Source organism: Phoca vitulina, unplaced genomic scaffold, assembly GCF_004348235.1.
Source record: "Phoca vitulina isolate PV1807 unplaced genomic scaffold, GSC_HSeal_1.0 scaffold58, whole genome shotgun sequence".
NCBI lineage: Eukaryota > Metazoa > Chordata > Mammalia > Carnivora > Phocidae > Phoca > Phoca vitulina.
Genome location: NW_022589761.1, coordinates 8,659,186 through 8,681,913, shown reverse-complemented (window position 1 = coordinate 8,681,913; position 22,728 = coordinate 8,659,186). Strand labels below are relative to the sequence as shown.

Sequence of the window (22,728 nt, the reverse complement as noted above, 5' to 3'; positions counted from 1 at the left end):
ACAACCTCTGGAAAGGAGAAACCACAGTTGCCTTGCAGCCATAAACTTCCAAATCCTCTAGCATTTGTTTTCAAGCCAATTGTGGGCGTAAGAAAATGTTCTCATTTTGCCTCCCAACACCCAGTTGTCATCCCTTGTCAGCAGTTTTGAATCTCCTTCCAGAGATCCTCTTACGTATGTACTGTATTCTATGCACAAAGGGCCATATATAACCATCTTTTTTACACCAACTGATCATGCTAAACGTACATCCTTAAATTTTCTTTGGGCGCCTAGCTGGCTCAATTGGTAGAACATGTGACTTTTGATCTCGGGGGTGAGTTGCACCCCATGTTGGGTGTAGAGATTACTTAAAAAAAAATCCTAGGGGCATGGGGTGACTGGGTGATAGACACTGGGGAGGGTATGTGCTCTGGTAAGCGCTGTGAATTGTGCAAGACTGTTGAATCTCAGATCTGTACCTCTGAAACAAATAATGCAATATATGTTAAGAAAGAAAAAAGAAGAATGTAGCAGGAGGGGAAGAATGAAGGGGGGAAATCGGAGGGGGACACGAACCATGAGAGACGATGGACTCTGAAAAACAAACTGAGGGTTCTAGAGGGGAGGGGGGTGGGAGGATGGGTTAGCCTGGTGATGGGTATTAAAGAGGGCACGTTCTGTATGGAGCACTGGGTGTTATGCGCAATGAATCATGGAACACTACATCTAAAACTAATGATGTAATGTATGGTGATTAACATAACAATAAATAAAATCCTAGAGGCGCCTGGGTGGCTCAGCTGGTTAAGGGTCTGCCTTCGGCTCAGGTCATGATCCCAGGGTCCTGGGATCGAGCCCCACATCAGGCTCCCTGCTCTGCAGGGAGCCTGCTTCTCCCTCTCCCACTCCCCCTGCTTGTGTTCCCTCTCGCTGTATCTCTCTCTGTCAAATAAAAAATAAAATCTTAAAAAAAAAAATCCTAAAGAAATGTAAAATTGTTCCTCATGTTGGCATCTGCACAGCGGCTTTAGAGCTTCCCATTGTATAGATAACTATAAACAGTTCTCTCTTGATGGAACTTACTGGGTCTGTTTTCCAAAAGAGCTTACACGCCTATGACACACTAAGAAGGCAAGGTATTTCCTACAATCCCATTTGCCTGGAGGCCTCTGTTCACCTTGGTGCACATCTCCCTAAAGAGCATACTTCAGCAAGTTTATGGCATTTTTGATGTTCTTGGGTTAGCTGGCTTTTTCCAAAGTGGTTTTGTTTTTTAAAGAAATTATTTTAAGAACATGATCTTCAGGGGCGCCTCTCCCACTCCCCCTGCTCATGTTCCCTCTCTCGCTATGTCTCTCTCTTTCGAATAAATAAAATCTTAAAAAAAAAAAAAAAAAAGATCTTCAGAGCCACATAAATCCCCTCTTCAGCGCTCCTGAAGCCCAGATAACCTTGAGCTAGTGACTTTCCCTCCCCCAAGCTCCAGTTTCCTCCGTGTACAATCAAAAATAGTGCGACCTCTTGGTGGTGTGAGAGTTCAGACAGATTATACGGAGAGCGCGCAATGTTGGCTCGTCTATATTTTCATTCCCTTACAGGGATTAGCTCAGTACTAGAGAATTTTTTTCTTTTCAGTTAACAGGGTACAAGTGCATGATGACAAAACTGCGGGGCTGCAGTTATTCTGCCATTATGTCCTTGAACATTGCAGCTGTCTTCAATTTTTCCACCATTGTAAAACAGCGCTGTGATGAAACGTCCAGCAGCAATAATAGGCCAGGTTCCTACTGGGGCAAAGGCCCGGTTGCTAAGGGGGAGGTCGGCGAACCAAGAAGGCTATTTCCGGTTGCCCTTAGTAAAGATGGCGGAAAGACGGGCGTCACCGCTATCGGGCTGCGGCGTCGGTGCCCTCGCCAAACATGGTGGCGTCGTGCCCGCCCCCTTAGCTTCTTCCTGTCTGTTGGGTTAGTCCCCCTACCTACCAGTTTGCGATGGCGGCAACGATGGCGGCTTTTCGCAGTCTCCGGAACCTGCTGATACGGCGTGAGTCACCTCGACCCCTGGCAGCCCGGTGCTCTGGCGTGCTGTCATAGCCTCCGTAGGATGGGGTCCCGGTCTGAGCACCTTAAACACAGGGGTGCATATGCTCCCAACCAAAGAGCTCCCTAATTCTTTAAGCCTGTGTCTTACAATTGGGTCGCTGACAGCTTGGTGTTCCCAATGTGGAGTCAGTCCCATGATCAAGGGTCTGAAGGAGGCCTCACACTGAGGCCACTGATAAGTGCACTCTTAATCTGGAAGTTTGTATCCCCCTAAACTGAGGTTTCTTAAGGACCTGTGTTCCCCAGTCTAACACCACTGAGATGAAATGTGTGCCTTCTGCTCTTGAAGGCACTGTGTCCCCAACTTGGGGTCATCAAAGGCTCTTCTTTCCTTTGCCTCCCCAGGAGTGATGGCTCCCACCCCCCAGGGTCTCAGCCTTAGCCTTCGCCCCATGAGCTCCATTGCTCAAGATGAGGCCTCCACAGCAGCCCCCAGAGAAGCGCCAGACCACAAGTATGAGTCCCTTCAGGTGACAGTTGCTCAGAAACACATCCTGCATGTGCAGCTAAACCGGCCTGAGAAGAGGAATGCCATGAACAGAGCCTTCTGGAGGTAGGGCCTGCAGATCACGGAGGCCTGCCTGCAGGAGGAGGCAGGGGCTGAGGGAGTGGGCAGGGGTGGGATGGGGGCGACAGGTGACATGAGGGCAGGGGTATCCTTCCAAGACACAGCCTTTTTCTCCTTGCCCCTCCCAGAGAGATGGTGGAGTGCTTCAACAAGATAGCACAAGACCCTGACTGTCGGGCTGTGGTGATCTCTGGTGCAGGAAAATTGTTCACTGCAGGTACCGGGTGCTCTCCACCCCTTCCAGTCTCCCCTGCTCCTGGCAATAGAGCAAGGCTTCTTCATTAGGGTTTCAACCAGCTCCTAACTTCCACTTTTATCTTTTTTTTTAATTTTTAAAAAATATTTTATTTATTTATTTGATAGGACACAGCGAGAGAGGGAACACAAGCAGGGGGAGTGGGAGAGGGAGAAGCGGGCTTCCCGCTGAGCAGGGAGCCCAATGCAGGCGGGGCTCAATCCCAGGACCCTGGGATCATGACCTGAGCCGAAAGCAGACCCCCAACGACTGAGCCACCCAGGCGCCCTTTTTTTTTAAATTTAAAACATTCAAGGGGCGATTGGGTGGCTCAGTTGTTAAGCGCCTGCCTTCGGCTCAGGTCATGATCCCAGGGTCCTGGGATCAAGCCCCACATCGGGCTCCCTGCTCAGCGGGGAGCCTGCTTCTGCCTCTCCCACTCCCCCTACTTGTGTTCCCTCTCTCGCTGTCTCTCTCTGTCCAATAAATAAATAAAATCTTTAAAAAAAAAAAAGTTAAAAAAATCCCAAAACACTCAAATGCCAAAATGAGTCCAACAGAACATGACAGGATGATGGCCTTTGAAGTCTGACCCATGGCCTTGACCAAGGCCCTTAACCTCTCAGTCTGTTTTTGTTTTTTTTTTTAAGATGTATTTATTTATTTGAGAGAAAGAGAAGGCACAGAGGGAGAGGGAGAAGCAGACTCCCCGCTAAGCAGGGAGCCCAGTGCAGGCGGGGCTCAATCCCAGGACCTTGGGATCATGACCTGAGCCGAAGGCAGATGCTTAACGACTGAGCCACCCAGGCGCCCTACCTAGTTGTTTTTTTTTTTTTAATGTCACTAAAGTGTACTATAACATGCTTTCATGTAATTACTCAACACACACAAACTGATTTCCAATTACATGTCTGTTAGAACTTTTAATTGTCCTACAGGTCTGTTCTTCAGACTGGATAGTTTCCATTGACCACATTCACTGAATCCTTTGTCATCTCTATTCTGCTGTGAAGCCCATCCAGTGATTTTTAAAATTTCAGATACTGTAGTTTTTGGTTCTCAAATTTCCATTTGGTTCTTTTTTTATATTTGCCATTTCTCTCCTGAAGTTTCATAGCTTATTATTTGTCACAAGCATATTTTTCTTTGCACTGTTGACCATCATTCTATCCACTGCTTTAAAACTCTTGTCTCCTGATTCCAGCATCTGGGTCACCTTGGGGTCAGTTTCTGTTCGTTATCTTTTCTCTTGAAAGACTGGGTCTCATTCTCCTGTTTGTTTGCATTTGGAATAACTTTGGACTGTATCCCAGATATTGGGATATGGAAAGATGTTGTGGAAACTCTGGGTCCTATGTTGTACCTCCAAAGAGTGTTGAGTTTCCTGTTTTAGCAGCTTAGTTGGAATCAATTTTTTTTTTTTTAAAGATTTTATTTATTCATTTGAGACACAGAGATACAGAGAGAGAGAGAGCATGAGCAGTGGGAGCGGCAGAGGGAGAGGGAGAGGAAGAAGCAGACTCCCCGCTGAGTCAGGAGCCCGACGTGGGGCTCGATCCCAGGACCCTGGGATCATGACCTGAGCCGAAGGCAGATGGTTAACCATCTGAGCCACCCAGGCGCCCCTGGAATCAGTTTTTAAATCTCTTGCTGGGCTGCATGCATGGTTCATGGGTCAGCAAGAGACTTGGGCAGAGGTTGTCCACAGAATTTGGGGCTCCCCTCTCTGGCTCTCTCTTTTCTGGAATTTCCCCCCTCACTTTCCAGCAGCGAGGGTCACCCTGGACTCTCTTTTCTGGTTCTTCAAGCACAATTTCCAGCGTCCCCTCAGTCTAGAATTTTTTTGTTTTTTAAGATTTTATTTATTTATTTATTTGACAGAGAGAGACACAGCAAGAGAGGGAACACAGCAGGGGGAGCGGGAGAGGGAGAAGCAGGCTTCCCGCTGAGCAGGGAGCCCGATGCGGGGCTCCATCCCAGGACCCCGGGACCATGAGCTGAGCCGAAGGCAGACGCTTAACCGACTGAGCCACCCAGGTGCCCTAGATTTTTTAAAAACAGCTAACTCACGGGGCACCTGGGTGGTACAGTCAGTTAGGGATCCGACTCTTGGTTTCAGCTTGGGTCTGATCTCAGGGTCGTGAGATCGAGCCCCACATTGGGCTCCAAGCTCAGCGCAGAGTCTGCTTGAGATTTCTTTCTCCCTCTCCCTCTGCCCCTTGAGCTCATGCTCTTTCTCCCTCTCTCTCTCTAAAATAAATAAATGAATCTTTTTTTCTTAAGATTTTATTCATTTATTTGGGAGGGAGTGAGCGAGAGAGAGCACAAGCCGGGGGAGAGGCAGAGGGAGAAGGAGGCTCCCCGTTGAGCAGGGAGCCTGATGCAGGGCTTGAAATCCCAGGATCCTGGGATCATGACCTGAGCCAAAGGCACTAACTGAGCCACCCAGACGCCCAATGAATGAATCTTTTTAAAAAAAATTTTAAAAAGGGGCACCTGGGTGGCTCTGTAGGTTGGGCATCTGCCTTCGGCTCAGGTCGTGATCCTGGGGTCCTGGGATCGAGCTCCACGTAGAGCTCCTTGTTCAGTGGGGAGCCTGCTTCTCCCTCCACTTGTGCTCTCTCTGTAAAAAAAAAAAAAAAAATTTATTTTATTTTATTTTATTTTTTTTTTTTTTAAAGATTTTATTTATTTATTTGAGACAGAGAGAATGAGAGAGAGCACATGAGAGGGGGGAGGGTCAGAGGGAGAAGCAGACTCTCTGCCGAGCAGGGAGCCCGATGCGGGACTCGATCCAGGGACTCCAGGATCATGACCTGAGCCGAAGGCAGTCGCTTAACCAACTGAGCCACCCAGGCGCCCAAAAAAAAAAAAAAATTTTAAAAGAAACTCTAGCTAACTCACTTGGTGCCAGTCCCTTCTTTCAAGTGATAACTTCCTCCAGAATCTGCCCCGTTCCATCAGGTGGTGGTTTATATCTTGTTGGCCCAGAACACACGTCATTGTCATAGGTGGGCAGGTCCGTACCAGAAGGGAAACACCATATACCCTGATTGCCTGCACGGGGGGACTCAGTGGTGACCGAGGCAGCCCCGGGCCCTGGTGGCACAGAGTTGCCAGCCCAGTGGGGAAGATAGACGGTAAACAGTCTATTTCTGGTTGTTTCCCCTGTTAGCTTCTTTTTTCTTTTTCTTTTTTTTAAAGATTTTATTTATTTATTACAGAGAGAGAGAGAGCATGAGAGGGGGGAGTGGGAGAGGGAGAAGCAGGCTGCCCGCTGAGCAGGGAGTCCAATGTGGGGCTCGATCCCAGGACCCCGGGATCATGACCTGAGCCGAAGGCAGACGCTTAACTGACTGAGCCACCCAGGCGCCCCCCTGTTAACTTCTTTACGTGTCCCTTGTTTACTTTCTACCCCTCTCTCCGTTCTCCTTTTGTTGATTTTGTTCGTTTTTACAACAAACACCCAGTGCCAACCCCTTCCTGGGTGTCAGGGACCTAGAAGCAGGCAGGGAGGCCCTCGTTCTCGGCCCTCATCCTCATGGAGCTCGTGCCTGAGAAGCGAAAGATGAGGCTTCATCGTGGTGGTGCCAGGCCTGGGGCCCTCACCTTCCAGCTCCCGGCTGACCGTAGCTGTCTGGTCCCATTTTCAATAGCAAGACTCTCAAGGCCAGAAAGAGGAAAATGTAATTAGTAGTTCCACCGATAGAATGGAACCACTAATTAAGAAAAAAAAAAAAAAAAAGAGGGACGTGCCCACACTTACTTCCTATCTGCAGGGTGTCTGGACACTGTACACATATTAATTGATTCTCCCCGGAACCCTTCCGGACAGGTGCAATTATCATCCCCCATTTTATGTGTGAAGAAACAGAGGCCCAGAGAGAGGAAGAAACTTGCCCAGTTCCCACAGATGGGAAATGGCAGAGCTGGGATTATTATTTTTTTTTGAGAGAGAGAGAGCGCGCATGTGAGAGCAGGAGAGGTGGGGGCAGTGGAAGAGAGAGAATCCCCACAGAGCACGGAGCCCAATGCAGGGCTTGATCTCATGATCCTGAGATCATGACCTGAGTTGAAATCAAGAGTCAGATGCTTGGGGCCCTGGGTGGCTCAGTCGGTTGAGCATCCGACTCTTGGTTTCGGCTCAAGTCAAGATCCCGGGGTACTGGGATCGAGCCCCGCATTGGGCTGTGTGCTCAGTGCGGAGTCTGCTTGTCCCTCTCCCTTGCCCCTCTCCCTCCTCACTTTCTCTCAAATAAATAAATAAATCTTAAAAAAAAAAAAAAAGTCAGATGCTTAACCGACTGAGTCCCTCAGGTGCCCCTAAAATGTGTAGGACTTTTGTTGATGTATCTGATGCTATTTTGAATAATGAATAACGGAGCTAGGATTATGAATGAGATGTGGAGCATTTAGAGGTTCCCAGGGGAGCCAGATGGGGGCCTTATCTGTAGTGTATCTTTTTTTTTTTTTTTTTTTTTTGAGAGAGGGGGGGAGAGAAAGCACACAAGCAGGGGTGAGAGGCAGAGGGAGAAGCAGGCTCCCCGCTGAGCAGGGAGCCAGACACAGGACTCGATCCCAGGACTCTGGGATCGTGACCTGAGCCAAAGGCAGAAGCTTAACCTACTGAGCCACCCAGGCGCCCTGCAGCGAGCAATTCTTACGTGGGAGAGAGGACACCTTGGACCATGGTCTGGTCCTTTATCTCAAGGGGTTGCAAAACGGTGTGTGCAGGGCCAAGTGGGGTAGGTAAACCAGAAAAGCCAGTGAAAGGAGGTGTCGCAAGGTGCCAAGCTGGGCTTGTTCTGGGAGGCCACGTGGGTTCCATTGAGTCACCCAGGCTTCGCAGACATGCTGGCAGGCTGAGTAGTCAGGTGAAGGGCCTCTGGGGTTCTGTCTCCTCCCATCCTTGCATCCCAATCAGCTCTAGGAAGGGTTTTACCCTCACTTTCTGCAGAAGAAACCAAAGGCCCAGAGGATGAAGTCGCCCCGCCAAGGTCACACAGGGGAGTCCTGTCTTACCGATATCTACCTCGCAGAAGTTCAGCTCTACCCTGAGTCAAAAATCCTCAGGTCTCTCTTATTTAAACAAGCTGAGGAGGTGGCGGAGCCCCAGAGGGCCGGGGGTGTGGCCACATGTGGGAATGGTTTTTCAGGTTTGTCTGATAGCATTCTTCAGAGGCAAAAGGATGAGAATGATTAACCCCAGGAGGAAGAAAGTGAGGGATGATTCTGCTCAGAACTGCCTCATAGCAAGGTCTCCCTCAGAGTAAAAGCCGAAGTCCACCCCCTGGCCCGCGAGGCCCCGCACAGTCTGCCCCGTCACCTAGATTCCCGCCTCCTCCATGTTCCTCACACAGATCGGGGGCATTCCTACCACAGGGCCTTTGCACTGGCTCTTCCTGACATTTGGAACTCTCTGATCCCAGACATCCCTATAGCTCCCTCCCTCTTCTTCTTCAGATCTTTACACAAAAATCACTTTTTCAGGAGCGCCTGAGTGGCTCAGTTGGTTAAGCATCCGACTCTCGAATTTGTCTCAGGTCATGATCTCAGGGTCGTGAGATGGCTCCATGCTAAGTATGGAGCCTGCTTAAGATTCTCTCCCTCGGGGCACCTGGGTGGCTCAGTTGGTTAAGCGACTGCCTGCGGCTCAGGTCATGATCCTGGAGTCCCGGGATCGAGTCCCACGTCGGGATCCCTGCTCAGCGGGGAGCCTGCTTCTCCCTCTGACCCTCCTCCCTGTCATGCTCTCTGTCTCTCATTCTCTCTCTCACAAATAAATAAAATCTTAAAAAAAAAATTAAAAAAAAAAAAAGAAAAAGATTCTCTCCCTCTCCCTCTGCCCCTCCACCTCCCCCATCCTACCCCCCACCCCTGCTCATGTAAGCTCTCTCTAAAAAAAGTCACTTTTTCAGTGAGAGGGTCCCTGACCACCCCATTTATTTTTTTTTTTTTTAAAGATTTATTTATTTATTTGAGAGAGCGAGAATGAGAGAGAGTACATGAGAGTGGGGAGGGTCAGAGGGAGAAGCAGGCTCCTCGCTGAGCAGGGAGCCCGATGTGGGACTCGATCCCGGGACTCCAGGATCATGACCTGAGCCGAAGGCAGCTGCTTAACCAACTGAGCCACCCAGGCGCCCCTATTATTATTATTTTTTAGATTTATTTATTTTAGAGAGAGAGCAAGAGGGAGGGGCAGAGGGAGAGAGAGTCCCAAGCAGATTCCACTCTCAGCACCCAGCCCAACGCAGGGCTGGATCTCATGACCCTGAGATCATGACCTGAGCTAAAACCAGGAGTCAGTTGTTTAACTGACTGAGCCACCCAGGCGCCCCCTGACCACCCCATTTAATACCAAAACAGCCCTCACTGCACGCACGCCCCCCAACACACTCCATTCCATGTCCCTGCTGTAATTTTCTTTCAGCCCTTGTCACCACCAGACAAAATGTATTTACTTATTCATCCATCTTCCCCATTGAAGGGCAGCTCAGTGTTGTCTGTATTGTCCACTTATTGAGCACCTGCTGCATACTAGGCTCTGTTGAGGCACTGGGAATGCAGTAGTGGACAGAAAGCACTCCACTCCTGGAGCTCCCGTCTTAGAGAGGGAAACAGGCACTAAACGAGATAAGCACACAATTGTGTGATAAGGAGAGGGCAGTGACTGAGATAAGACTGAGAGGGAGGTAGAGGGTAATGGGGCTCTCAGAGGAGGTGACCTTTGATCTGTGGCCTGAACAGAAAGATGGAGCCAGTCTTTCTTTCTTTTTTTTTTTAAGATTTTATTTATTTGATTGAGAGAGAGAACACAAGCAGGTGGGGAGGGGCAGAGGGAGAGGGAAAAGCAGACTCCCCGCTGAGCAGGGAGCCCGATGCGGGGCTCGATCCCAGGACCTGGGGATCATGACCTGAGCCGAAGGCAGACGCTTAACTGACTGAGCCCCCCAGGCGCCCTTGGAATCAGTCTTCTGACCATCACTGGGGGGAGGGACTGTTGTAGGCAGAGAGAGCTGTAGGTAGAAAAACAAGGCCCTGGGAAGGGACTGGGTGGTGGTGTTGGCACAGCTGCCGGAGGCCTGTGTTCCCACAGGAACAGGCTGGAAACGGTGTTCAGAAGGGCTGGTGAGGTCTTGGCACATACCTTGTATTCTCTTCCAAATAAGTGAGATGGGAGGGAAGAGAAGGAGGCCCTGACGTGCTCACGAGTTCATTTGGCTGCACGTGGGTTGGAACGGCCAGGGCAGGGCTGGGAGCAGGGAGACCAGGGGAAACTATTTCAGCCAGAGTGCGGGGTCCAGGAGAGTGATTAGTGGAGGAAAGGTTAGGTTTGGGATCGTCTTGCAGTTGGAGCCCTGCTTCATCTCGAGTCTTCCTGAGGAAATGTTACCTCCATTGACTCATGCCAAAACCCTTGTCTCTTCTACCACCTGGCATGATGGTGAAAAGCATGACGTCTGGAGCCAATGCATGGGTCTGGGCTTAAAATCCCAGTGCCACTACTCACAAGCCAGTGTGACCTTGGGCAAGTGACTTAAATGTCATGTGCCTCAGTTTACCCCCCCAGTAAAATGGAGATAGTAAGAGGACCCAGCCCTATAAATGTTAGCTTTTATTTATTTCACACCCCATAAGCAATACCTCGATAGATCTTGCATAAGCAGCTTTTCCACTGTGGTGGTTTGGGGTTTTTTTTTTTTTTTTTTTTTTTAAAGATTTTATTTATTTATTTGAGAGAGAGAGTGAGAGAGAGAGAGCACAAGAGGGGGGAGCGGGAGAGGGAGAAGCAGACTCCCTGCTGAGCAGGGAGCCCGATGCGGGACTCGATCCCGGGACTCCAGGATCATGACCTGAGCCGAAGGCAGTCGCTTAACCAACTGAGCCACCCAGGCGCCCTGGTTTGGGGGTTTGAATCTGCTAAGTCTTGAGTTCTGACCTCTAGTTGGGGCAGTGGGGGTGGGTAGGGGAAGGGGGTGCCTGGGAGGCTACATGAGCCTCCTCATGCCTCCCCACCAGGCATTGACCTTATGGACATGGCTTCAGAAATCCTTCAGCCCCAAGGAGATGATGTGGCCCGCATCAGCTGGTACCTCCGGAGCCTCGTCAGTAGATACCAAGAGACCTTCAACGTCATCGAGAAGGTTCTCTGGGGGGCTGGCAGGGCACCCCCCCCCGTGCATCCCTCCTGGACCAACCCTGACCCCACCCTTCCTGTTCCCTTGCAGTGCCCGAAGCCGGTGATCGCGGCCGTCCATGGGGCCTGCGTTGGTGCGGGTGAGTCTGAGCTACCCACCACCCATCCGGGCACTCACTCTAGCTGCTGCTGCCTCCCCACCTCAACCAGTGACCTCCAGCCTCAGATCAGTTGCTAGTTAAACCCTGCCCAGAGGCGCAACCCCATCACCTGGGAGGAGGGGTCGGTCCTTGTGGTGGTTTGATGCCCCTGGCCTCCCCCTCGCAGGCGTGGACCTCATCACTGCTTGTGACATCCGGTACTGTGCCCAGGATGCTTTCTTCCAGGTGAAGGTGAGCCATCCTGAGCTGCTTCCTTGGATCCTGCTTAGAGGTGGGCGACGCATGGCAAGGCAGGGGCAGAGCGGCGACAGAGCAGGTTAAAGGGGTGGGGTGAGAGTGAGAAGGGAGGGCTTCATGGAAGTTAGTCAGAATTGAACCTTAAAAAGTAACCCTTCGGGGGCCCCTGGGGGGCTCAGTTGGTTAAGCATCCAACTCTTGATTTTGGCTCAGGGTCATGAGATTGAGCTCCATGCATTGGGCTCCGCGGTCAGCGGGGAGTCTGCTGGGGATTCTCCCTCTCCCTCTGCCCTTCCCCCTGCTCTCTCTCTCTCAAATAAATAAATAAATCTTAAAAAAAAAACCAAACAGGGCGCCTGGGTGGCTCAGTCGTTAAGCGTCTGCCTTCGGCTCAGGTCATGATCCCAGGGTCCTGGGATCGAGTCCCACATCGGGCTCCCTGCTCGGCAGGAAGCCTGCTTCTCCCTCTCCCACTCCCCCTGCTTGTGTTCCTGCTCTCGCTATCTCTCACTCTGTCAAATAAATAAATAAAATCTTTAAAAACAAACAAACAAACAAACAAACAAACAAGGTAACACTTGGGCCATGAAGGAAGTCAAGGGTAGGCCATTGCAACCCATGTGGGGTTTGGAGTGAGTAAAGGTATGGGGGTGAGGAGGAGGCTGGGGTTGCTGCTGGGATCAGTGCTGGAGAGGACCCGAGGCAGGATGGAGCAGGGGGTCAGATGGGCAGGGTTTGAGGGCTTCCCTCTGCAGATAGATGTGACCAACCTCGACGAGTTGGCAAGGCAGAGGAATTGGGAGGTGGGCTGTGTTCTAGGCTGAAGGAACCAAGTACTGACATGATGGCTCCTCCCAGGAGGTGGACATAGGTTTGGCGGCTGATGTGGGAACGCTGCAGCGACTGCCCAAAGTCATCGGAAACCAGAGGTGGGTGGAGGAGCCCGGGAGGGGACCGCAGGGCATCTCCTGGACCCAGGATGACTGCGGTCCCCTGATCGCCCTGCCCTCTTGCAGCCTGGTCAACGAGCTGGCCTTCACTTCCCGCAGAATGATGGCTGATGAGGCCCTGAGCAGTGGGCTGGTCAGGTAGGAGCCGCGGCCTGTGCGGGTTAAGAGCTCAGGGGCAACCTGGGCAGGGCCCTTTGGGTCCGGGTGTATCCTCGCAGCGTTACAGGGGGGCTTACTTTCTCTGGGTGGTCAGTTCTTCAGGCCGCAGTCCAGTGCCCTGCTCTGATTGGTTCATTTCACTGGGCGGTTTTCTGCTTTCTGCTGTGATTGGCCACTTACTCCTCCGTGGGCGAGACTCCCTCGCACACCGCCGCCTCCCCGCCCTCCCCAGTGACTGGTTCCCTTCATCCGCAGCCGGGTGTTCCCAGACAAGGTGGGCATGCTTGATGCGGCCTTCACCCTGGCGGCCGAGATTTCCACCAAGAGCCCCGTGGCAGTGCAGGGCACCAAGATCAACCTGGTCTACTCCCGCAATCATTCGGTGGCCGACGGCCTCAACTACACGGTAAGGCTCTGCGGCCAGCCAATCACAGCCCTTCTCTGATCCCAGAGAGGCCAATCAGGGCCCAGCAACCCGCTGCAGGCCTTGTCCTCTGATGGTGCGCTGCTGTCTCTTCCCTGTTTTTCATTGGCCCAACTCCAATCTTTCCCCGCCCCTGCCATGACACTCCACCCTCTTTATCCAGGCCACCTGGAACATGAGCATGCTGCAAACCCAGGACATTGTTAAGTCCGTCCAGGCTGCCATGGAGAAGCAGGAACTGAAGAACGTCACCTTCTCCAAGCTCTAAGAGCTGCTGAGGCCCAGGGCCTGGCCTTGTCCCACCTCATGCCCATTTCCTCCACAGAGAAGGAGAATTAGTAAAGATGGTCGCCTGGTGGCTTCTCCCTGGGCCTCCCCCGTTTCTAACCTTATAACCCTGATTTCCTCATGCCCAGGGCCTTATCTTCACCCGAACAATAAAGCAACTTAATGCACCCGGTGTCTTTATTGGAAAGAAAGGAGAGGCAGAAAGGAGCTACGACATCCTTGAGGGCTCCCAGGACTGCCTGCTGTGCTGAAGGTTGGGGATGGAAATTTGACCAATGGGAACGGGAGCCGTGCAGGCGCTGCCCATTCAGAGCTGGCGGTAGGCGGGCCAGGGCCCAAAGAAAGTCTGGCGGGCTTGAGCAAGCAAAAGTCACGTGGCTTCCTCTCCGCTGGAAAGCTCCAGATGGTCTCCCTGCCTGCTCCAGGCTTGAGGGCGGTGTTCACTCTACCAGGCACCCACTCACTGCACAGCCTAGTGGGATCTGATGCCCCAGTCTGGCTAGAGTTCAATTGCTACCCAATCTTGGGCCAACTGCTTCATTTTATTTTATTTTATTTTTTATTTTAAGTAGGCTCCAGCCTCAAGGTGGGGCTTGAACTCACCACCCTGAGGTTAAGGGGTCACACGCTCTATCAACTGAGCCAGCCAGGTACCCTTGCCTCATTTCTTTTAAACTTCAGGTTTTCATGTCCACATATAATCCCAACCTCCTGGGTTTATGTTTGGAATGAGTGCCAGAGGCCAAGGATGAATTTAGTGCCTTCTCTTCTCCAAGTCCTGTTCTGAGCATTTATTATCTTAGTGATTCCTTCTCAGGCTTCCATGAGGTTGATACTATTAAAATCCCCATTTTACAGATGAGCAAAGGGGGAAATTGAGGTTAAGGCCCTGAGCCAAGACAAAACAGCCAGGAAGTGGCCGAGGCAAGATTTGAACCCAGAACCTCTGGCTCCAGAAATCATGACTGAAACCACTATAGCTACAGTCTAATGTACATGGGTTGGGCACGTAGTGGGCATGCAATAAATGTAGGCCCTCGGGGCGCCTGGGTGGCTTGGTCGTTAAGCGTCTGCCTTCGGCTCAGGTCATGGTCCCAGGGTCCTGGGATCGAGCCCCGCATCGGGCTCCCTGCTCCGCGGGGAGCCTGCTTCTCCCTCTCCCACTGCCCCGCTTGTGTTCCCGCTCTCGCTGTGTCTTTCTCTTTCTGTCAAAATAAATAAATAAATAAAATAAAATAAAATAAATAAATGTAGGCCCTTTCCTAGTTCCTAGGGGTGTCCAGAGCACCCCATTCCTCCCTGCTTTAATTTCCTTCCGTTGCCCATCTGTCATGGGCCACTCCTGCAGCCTTGCCCTGCCCAACCCTCCTGGTCTTATCCTCCCTCTGCTAACAAATGGGCTCTGATAAGGCCCTGGCAGGGCCAAAGTTCATTAGCACTTCCTCTTTGCAGAAGGGCCTAAAGTATCCCCCCCTCCGGCCTGATCTGGGTGTGTCTCCCCACCCCAACCCCCGGCCTAGCCCAGCTGATCTGGGTTCTGGCTGGTGACCAGTGAGGCTAGCAAGAGAAGGGACACAAGGGGGTGCCCTAGAAAAAGATGTGAGCCTGGGATACCCAGAAGAGGGACCCCACAGACCCTGCCTAGCCAGCCACTCCCTTTTCCTCAGGTATAAGAGCCACCCGCCACCTGCCACCTGCCACCATTACGTGCTTTACATCTCTTCTCACTGGACAAGCCACCAGCCCAGCCTCTCAAGATGGCCTATATCCCTGCACCTGGCTACCAGCCCACTTACAATCCGGTAAGATGGTGACCCAGGACCTGACCGCGGGTCCCGGCTTAGCTCCACCCTGACCCCCCCACACACACCAATTTACTCTCACCCTGATCCTTGGAGGCGCCCACCCCACCCTGGACTCTGATTTCACCAGTACTCACCCTGAAGCTTGATTTGCTCCTACCCTGACCCTCGTGCTATTTATGTCCATCCCTGACTCGTGGCCCTCTTCCCCTTCACGCTGACCCCTCACCCCTGGTGTCCCCTCCCTCGCTAATGAGAGTGGGGGGCTTCTCGATGAGGGGTAAAGGCTTACCAGTCTCCTTCCACAGACTCTGCCCTACAACAAGCCCATCCCGGGTGGTCTCAGTGTGGGAATGTCTGTGTACATCCAAGGAGTGGCCAGCGAGCACATGAAGAGGTAAGGTACTCCCCCCATGCCAGGTGAGGCTGGGGGGGGGCCACAAAGAGGGGCTTCCATCCCTAATGCAGGAGGCCTTCTCCCCTTCCTCCACCGTGCTTGGGAAGTCGGCTCTGGGTCACTGTACCCAATAGCCAAAGACCATCCCGAGCCTGGGACGTCCAGGGCATGGTGACAGGACAGGGGAGCCTGGGGGTTGGGGGGGGGGGGGAAGGGCAGTCAGGGAGGCTCACCACCAGAGGCAGTCCAGGAGTTGGAATGTTGGATTGGAACTGCTGGTTGTGATAGCAAGAATTCAGATCACAGGCTCGGAGCCAGCCAGCTCTGTGACTGCCCAACTGTGTGACTGGGAAACCTCTCTGTGCTTTCTTTTCCCATCTGTAAGATGGGATTGCTTTGAGGATTCAGTGTGTAAAACATGTAGAACTGCAAAGGAAGCATTAAAATAAGTCTTAGCATTTTTTTATGGCCTTAAGATGGTGATGACAATTGAACTGACCTCAAGGCACTGTTGGGGTTTTTGTTTTGTTTCTTTTTTCTTTTTTTTTTTTTTTTTAAGATTTTATGTATTTGAGAGAGAAAGATAGAGCACAAGCAGCGGAAGGGGCAGAGGGAGAAGCAGATTCCCTGCTGAGCCCGGAGCCTGATGCGGGGCTCGATCCCAGGACCCTGGGATCATGACCTGAGCTGAAGGCAGATGCTTAACGACTGAGCCACCCAGCGCCCTGGCACTGTTGTTTCTTTATTCATCGTTTTTTTTTGCTCACTGAGTGCTCACTATGTGCCTAGCCACTGGGGACAGAGCAGTCCCCAGGACCAAGATCTCTGCTCACATGGAGCTGACATCCTAGTAGAAAGGAGAGACGAAAGATAAAAATCAAATGTGCGGGGTCCAGTGGTGCTAAGTGCTATGGAGATAAATAAATAGGGAAAGGAGATGGGGAATGGATGTAGGGGGGAGAGGGGCGTGGCATTGTCCCTTTAAATAGGGTAGCCGGGGAAGGCCTCTCTGGGAAGGGAACACTTTCGCAAAGACCCAAAGGAGGGGAGGGAGGGAGCCTGGGAGTGGAGACCAGCAGCAAGAACAGCCGGTACAAAGGCCCTGAGGCAGGTGTGTGGTTGCCCGGTTAGAATAACTTCAGGGGTGCTGGCATGAGGGGAGGCGTGGGTGGTGCTCTGACTTGGCTGTTCATTGGGTCCCCCTGGCTGCAGGTGGGGAGTGGCCTGGGGGGGCAGGGTGGCAGCAGAGAGACCTGAACAGATATGTGTAAGGTTCCTAGGACAGTGTCTGGCCCATAGTGAACGAGGAAATGCAGGAGTCCCAGTTGCCAAGTTGGGAGAGGCTGGGGTGGTGGGGCGGGGGCGGGGCGGTGGCCTGGTAAGGAAAGGGAGAGAGGGAATGCGTTGCCAAGGGAATCTGCCTCCTGGACTTCAGGGGCACTGCCCACCCCCTCCTCTCTAGTGCCAAGAGTGGCCAAGTGTGTTGTCCCGTTTTGTCCTCATCCCCCAACCCCCTCCCGCCCAGTTCAGGGACGTGTTCCAGGACCTTGGAACAGGGTAGGTCAGGGAGGGCTTCCCGGAGGAGGGCCAGGGGGAACAGCCCTTCCTGTCCCGCCAGGTTCTCCGTGAACTTCGTGGCGGGGCAGCACGCGGGAGCGGACATTGCCTTGCACTTCAATCCCCGCTTTGATGGCTGGGATAAGGTGGTCTTCAACTCGCAACAAGGCGGCAAGTGGGGCAGCGAGGAGAAGAAGCGGAGCATGCCCTTCCGCCGGGGCGCGGCCTTCGAGCTGGTGTTCATGGTCCTGGCGGAGCACTACAAGGTCTGAACTCGGGGGCGGGGCCTCCCCTCCTCCCTCCCCCCTTCCTTTCTTCCATCTGTCCCTGCCCCTCCTCCCTCCTCCCCTCCCCCTTCCCTCTCCCCACCACCCTTCCTACCTCACTTTTCTCTTTTCCTTCCTTTCTTCCTTCCTGCCTAGTAAAACATTTTTCTCCTAAAAAACATTCTTTTTCCTCTTATTTCTCATTCCTATTCCTCCACGGGGGACAGCCTTCTAATATTTCATGTGTCTCACCTTGTTCCTCTGTGTTCTTGCAAAATGCGTATTTTTGCTATTTTTTTTAAAGGTTTTATTTATTTATTTGGGAGAGAGAGAGAGCACACACACGAGCGGGGGGGGGGGGGCAGAGGGAGAGGGAGAAGCAGGCTCCCCGCTGAGCAAGGAGCCCGACGGCTCGATCCTGGAACCCTGGCTGGGATCATGACCTGAACCACCCAGGTGCCCCTATTTTTGCTATTTCTTCTGGTGAACTCTGAGCACACACAGAAGGAAGAGGGGGCACAGCCACCCCCTGGTCTCCTTGGCCAGCTCCGGATCCCTCTGCTATCACCCTTCCCTCACACTTCCCCTTGCATAGGATGTAAGAGCAAATCCCAGATATCATGTTATTCATAAATATCTCGAGTTTCAGGAGCACATGATGCCATTGCGCCACGGAAAACACTGACTGTTCTTCCTCAGCGCCCCCACATCCAGTCAGAGGTCCGGTCACCTCATAAATACCATAACGTTTCTTTTTTTTTTTTTTTTTTAAAGATTTTATTTATCCATTTGACAGAGAGATAGAGAGCACAAGTAGGCAGAGTGGCAGGCAGAGGGAGAGGGAGAAGCAGGCTCCCCACCGAGCAGGGAGCCGGACGTGGGGCTCGATCCCAGGACCCCAGGATCATGACCCGAGCTGAAGGCAGCCGCTTAACCAACTGAGCCACCCAGGCACCCCAATACCTTAACGTTTCTACACTTGGAACCAGGCCGTGGATAAGGCCCACATGTTGTGACTGATTACTATTATGCAAGCATTTTTTTTTTTAATGTGTTATTGAAGAGTGCGGGTCATGTGTACCCAGCTCACTGGTTCTTCATAGAGAGAACACACCCGTGAAACCAGCACCTAGGTCCAGAAACAAAAGCCCTCCAGCCCCAGAAGCCCCCTCGTGTCCCTTCCAGTCCCCTTGTCCCCAGGGGTGGCCTTTATCCTGACTTCTCTTGGCCTGGATCTGTTCCTGTGTCTTTATTTTATTATTATTATTATTATTTATTTTATTTTACTGAGTGGAGCCCAGAGCGGAGCTTGAACTCACAACCCTGAGATCGAGACCTGAGCTGAGGGGCGCCTGGATGGCTCAGTCGGTTAAGCGTCTGCCTTCAGCTCAGGTCATGATCCCGGGGTCCTGGGATGGAGTCCCACATTGGGCTCTTTGCTCAGCGGGGAGTCTGCTTCTCCCTCTCCTCTGCCCCTGCCCATGCTTTCTCTCTCTCTCTCTCTCTCTCTCTCTCTCTCTCTCTCTCTCAAAAATAAATAAAATCTTTAAAAAAAAAAAAAAGGTAATTAGGCAATGCTCTACAGAGGATTTCCAGAAAGCCTTTGACATGCTGGCTGGGTTTTAATGTTCCCAACAATCCCAGAGCCAGCCTCCATTTTACAGATGGGGAAACAGAGGCTCAGGGAGGGGAAGTGACTTCCCTGAAGTCAGACAGCCCACACGTCATCCCTGAGGTCAGACAGCCCACACATCAGAGCTAGACTCAGGCCCAACTCATTTGGTGCCAAAACCAGGACTCAGACCGGATCCTCTCCGGATGGCTATCCTGACTCAATTCTCTGTTCTCTTCCATCCGCCAGTCTGTGAGCTGACTTTTGACCCTGGCTTGACCTCTGACCTGTGGACTCCAAGATTCCCCATTCTGTGGCTATCCAGCGCCCCTCCAAGACTGGAGTCCAAGTTAAAATGATCGTTGCTCCCTACTTTCTGTGTCTGCCTTCCCAAGGTCCTGGGTGCTGACTCTGACCTTAACCCTGCCCCCCAGGTGGTGGTAAATGGAAATCCCTTCTACGAGTTCGGGCACCGGCTGCCCCTGCAGATGGTCACTCACCTGCAAGTGGATGGGGACCTGGAGCTTCAATCAATCAACTTCATTGGTGGCAACCCGCCCCCAGGCCAGGTGTGGCATCTCCCTCTCTTGTACGCCCGCTTCCTTCCTTAGTCCAGGCCCACATTCATCTGTGTCCCGAGCACGTGCTCTGTGCCAGGGACCGCAGACCCAGAGGCAACCGACCCCGGCCACTGGGAAGACGTTCCACCAGATGCCGTTCGCTGCAAGCGGTCAGGGCAGGGATGGGAGACAGACCCGAGGTGGGGGGGCCAAGGGAAGGGCTTCCTGGAGGAGGAGGAAAGGCGTAAGCTGAGTCAGGAAGCCAAGATAAGAAGGGACAAAAGCCACAGGAACCACAGGCAAGTTCACGAGCAGCTGCCTAACACGACTAGTCACCAAGAAAGTCACTTCGAATCACAAGGAGCTGCCGTCCACACCCGCGGGAAGCGCTGTGCGGAGAAAAGCGCACAACAACAATTGTGGGCGAGCCTGGGGACCGGCCCACACTCCCCTGGAAATGGCCGGGAGCAGACACGCCCCCGGCGACCTAGAAGCCCCACCCCCAGGGCCACGGTGAACAAACAGCCACCAAAACAGCCACGGCAGCCCTAGACTCCCGCCGGGCGCTAGCTACACTCCCCAACCCGTCAGGCCCCTCCCCTCCACGCTTGATGATCCTCGGGCCCATTGGACAGATGTGGGAACTGAGGCACAGAGAGCTTAAGTAACTTGCCCGAGGTCACGGAGCTGGTGAGTGGCCGGCGGGCGTCTGTGCCCAGATGAGGGACCGGCAGGAGTGGAATGTCTTCATCCGCGAGGGGCCACGGGCCTGCGGGTGTTCATTTTACCATGGTACTTCATCCATGCATTTGAACAAGAAAAACGACAATAAGGCTATTTTGGAAGGGCCTTCGGAATCGCTGGCTTAAAATGGAAGTCAAGGCAGAAAGGCGATCACTGGGAAGAGGAGGGAACCAAGAGAAGGAGTGGATATAACTTACGGGGGCGGAGGAAGCCTGCCAGTCCGCACCTGTGAGAAAGTGCGGACAAGAGAGACACAGAGACAAAGACAGGGAGAGACAGAGACTGAGAAACAGGAACAGAGACACACGCAGACTTGAGAGAGCCTGAGGCCGGCAGGGGAGAGGCACGACTGCTCGGTGCCCCAGCGCTGGGCACCAAGAGTGAGGGCCAAATCCTGACTGGGGGGTGAGGTGAGCAGGGGTATCTGTGGTGTGGGCTGGGAGGATGTTCTGAAGAACGTCGACTTTATGGAAGCTTCCAGGTTGAGGGGGATGAGGGGGCGGATGAGGACTCCCGGACAGGAGGAAGCAGGATAAGGGGGGTAAATAGAATTTACCAGGCCTGCCCTAAAGGGGTGGAGTGTCACTGCTCACTGGAGTTCATGGCAAGTTCCTAAACATGGCAAGTTCTTCTCCACTCATAAGCCATCAGGTGCCACTCTTTGACCCCAGAGTTCCCTCGGACGGGGGTGGTGGGGCTGCCCTGGGCACGCATCCTTGACACCCTCCAGGCCCTAATTTGGGGTCTCCCTCATTGCCTGCCTGCCTTCACACATTGCCTTTTTGTCCACAGACACCCATGGGAACTCCAGGATACCCAGTAAGTACCTGCTGATGGGCAGTGGGTTTCTCCTTATGGCGGGGGTTTGGTGGCATGAGGAGGTCTTGGGGCAGCCCAAAGACCCCCAGCCCCCCTCACCATTTCTGCCTTCTATCCATCTGTCGGGTCCTGGACACACCCACCAACAGCCAAGTCAGCTGCCTGTAAGTGGGAGGGTTGTGGGGCCATTTGGTGGGGGGGAGGAGGGGGGGAGAGAAGTGCAGGGGCCAAGGAGGTTGGGCCCCCAGTCATACCCATCCAGCACCCAGAGATATGCCTACATGTAGTCAGTGTGCCGTAAATATTTGTGGAATGTTATAGACAAATATCTCTCCTTCCTCACTTCGCAGACCATGGAGGGACCCCCGATCTTCAACCCGGTAAAGTGTCCTGTGGGAGTTTAGGGCTCTGTGGCAGGCAGTTTGTGGGGAAGCAGGAACTGATGGTGGGTAGGGGGCCCTGACCACTGGGGCCCTGAGAGGGTGGGAAATAGAGTGGGCAGAGGTTGTTGGGTTGGGTGGTAGGGAGAGGATGGAGTTGGTGGCTGGAGTGGGGAGGGGATGGGGGTTGGGGACATTTCCTAGGAGTGGGCACCCCTCTCTGAAAATTTGTCCCTGCCTGGCCTCTGGTGACCTGAGAGATAAGAGGACCTCATGTTCTCTTCCTACAGCCTGTGCCATTTAGGAAGAGATTGCAAGGAGGTCTTACAGCCCGAAGAACCGTCATAATCAAGGGCTCCATACCCCCCATGGGCAGGAGGTACACAATCTAGACTGAGGTGGGAATCCTCAGCCCCCTTCCTCCCTCAGACCTGGGAGTCTGGGCCCCAATCCCCTTCTCCCTTGGAGAACCAGGCACTGACCCCCATCTGACTCCCACCTCCGTCCCTCTCTGCCTTCAGCTTTGTCATCAACTTCATGGTGGGATCCTCAGGGGACCTGGCTCTACACATTAACCCTCGTCTGACCGAGGGTCTCGTGATTCGGAACAGCTATCTGAATGGTTCATGGGGATCCGAGGACAAGAAGATCTCCTACAACCCATTTGGTCCTGGGCAATTCTTTGATGTGAGTCTGGGGTCCCCTTCCCACCCCCCCTTCCCTCCAAAGCCTCTGTCCTGGCCCTGGCCTCAAGCCTGCCCTCTCCCTGCAGCTGTCCATTCGCTGTGGCCTAGATCGTTTCAAGGTTTACGCCAACGGCCAGCACCTCTTCGACTTTTCCCATCGCCTTTCGGCCTTCCAGAATGTGGACGTGCTGGAGATCCAGGGTGATATCACCTTGTCCTATGTCCAAGTCTGATCTATTCCCGGGGCCATAACTCTTGGGAACACAGAGTGAAAGATCCCACAGGACTCCCTTCTAAGCCCCTAATAAAATGCCTGTGCGTGTCTCATGAGTGTCCGTGACTCCATTCACCTCCCTCACTGGTTCCTTCCTTCCTTGATTCAATCATACACTGTCCATTCAGCCATACAGTCAACTGTCCATCCATCCTCCCATCACAATAAATCTATGAATATCCCAGACACAGATCTTGGGATTTATGTGTATCAGCTTGTTCAGTCCTCACAAAAACACCAGGAGGTGGAAACTATTATTATTGTCCCTCTGGAAAAGATGAGGAAACAGGCAAATTAAAATAAAGCAAATTGCCCAAGGTCACACAGCCCATCAATGGCAGAACGAGGATTCAAATCAAGGTGGTCTGGCTACATACTTAATCGCTAT

The 22,728-nt window shown here is 52.6% G+C and overlaps 2 protein-coding genes across 6 annotated transcripts; both read left to right on the top strand.

Annotated features, from left to right (window-relative positions):
• The first annotated feature begins 1,848 nt into the window (after positions 1–1,848).
• On the top strand, positions 1,849–14,968 carry ECH1 (enoyl-CoA hydratase 1). Of its 4 annotated transcripts, XR_004297710.1 has the most exons (11): positions 1,849–2,025; positions 2,430–2,637; positions 2,781–2,869; positions 10,907–11,031; positions 11,116–11,164; positions 11,352–11,416; positions 12,281–12,351; positions 12,439–12,510; positions 12,787–12,937; positions 13,372–13,562; positions 14,911–14,968. XR_004297710.1 is itself a non-coding variant. In XM_032390656.1 (10 exons), exons 1-10 carry the CDS (start codon positions 1,974–1,976, stop codon positions 13,492–13,494), a joined length of 1,005 nt encoding a protein of 334 aa, XP_032246547.1. In that variant the 5' UTR covers positions 1,849–1,973; the 3' UTR covers positions 13,495–13,798. The 4 variants fall into 4 exon arrangements, 3 of the variants coding, with proteins under 3 accessions (XP_032246547.1, XP_032246548.1, XP_032246545.1); XM_032390656.1 differs by lacking the exon at positions 14,911–14,968 and having other exon boundaries at positions 13,372–13,798; XM_032390657.1 differs by lacking the exon at positions 14,911–14,968 and having other exon boundaries at positions 13,119–13,409.
• Positions 14,917–22,376, top strand: LGALS4 (galectin 4). Of its 2 annotated transcripts, XM_032390659.1 has the most exons (10): positions 14,917–15,045; positions 15,354–15,442; positions 17,061–17,265; positions 19,312–19,446; positions 20,974–20,998; positions 21,124–21,164; positions 21,351–21,380; positions 21,671–21,759; positions 21,902–22,067; positions 22,153–22,376. In XM_032390659.1, the coding sequence occupies exons 1-10, from the start codon at positions 15,001–15,003 to the stop codon at positions 22,297–22,299; spliced, it is 972 nt and encodes a 323-aa protein (XP_032246550.1). In that variant the 5' UTR covers positions 14,917–15,000; the 3' UTR covers positions 22,300–22,376. The 2 variants fall into 2 exon arrangements, with proteins under 2 accessions (XP_032246550.1, XP_032246549.1); XM_032390658.1 differs by lacking the exon at positions 21,124–21,164 and having other exon boundaries at positions 20,974–21,000.
• The last annotated feature ends 352 nt before the right edge of the window (positions 22,377–22,728 follow it).

What these genes read in the sequence shown, in the direction of transcription:
- ECH1 (XM_032390654.1), top strand. Translation starts at nt 1,974, where the DNA reads ATGGCGGCAACGATGGCGGCTTTTCGCAGTCTCCGGAACCTGCTGATA. An exon ending in AGGAAAATTGTTCACTGCAG is followed by an intron (nt 2,870 to 10,906) that starts GTACCGGGTGCT and finishes CCTCCCCACCAG; the next exon opens with GCATTGACCTTATGGACATG. An exon ending in CCGACGGCCTCAACTACACG is followed by an intron (nt 12,938 to 13,118) that starts GTAAGGCTCTGC and finishes CTCTTTATCCAG; the next exon opens with GCCACCTGGAACATGAGCAT.
- LGALS4 (XM_032390659.1), top strand. Translation starts at nt 15,001, where the DNA reads ATGGCCTATATCCCTGCACCTGGCTACCAGCCCACTTACAATCCG. An exon ending in GACCCCCGATCTTCAACCCG is followed by an intron (nt 21,381 to 21,670) that starts GTAAAGTGTCCT and finishes CTCTTCCTACAG; the next exon opens with CCTGTGCCATTTAGGAAGAG. An exon ending in ATACCCCCCATGGGCAGGAG is followed by an intron (nt 21,760 to 21,901) that starts GTACACAATCTA and finishes CTCTGCCTTCAG; the next exon opens with CTTTGTCATCAACTTCATGG.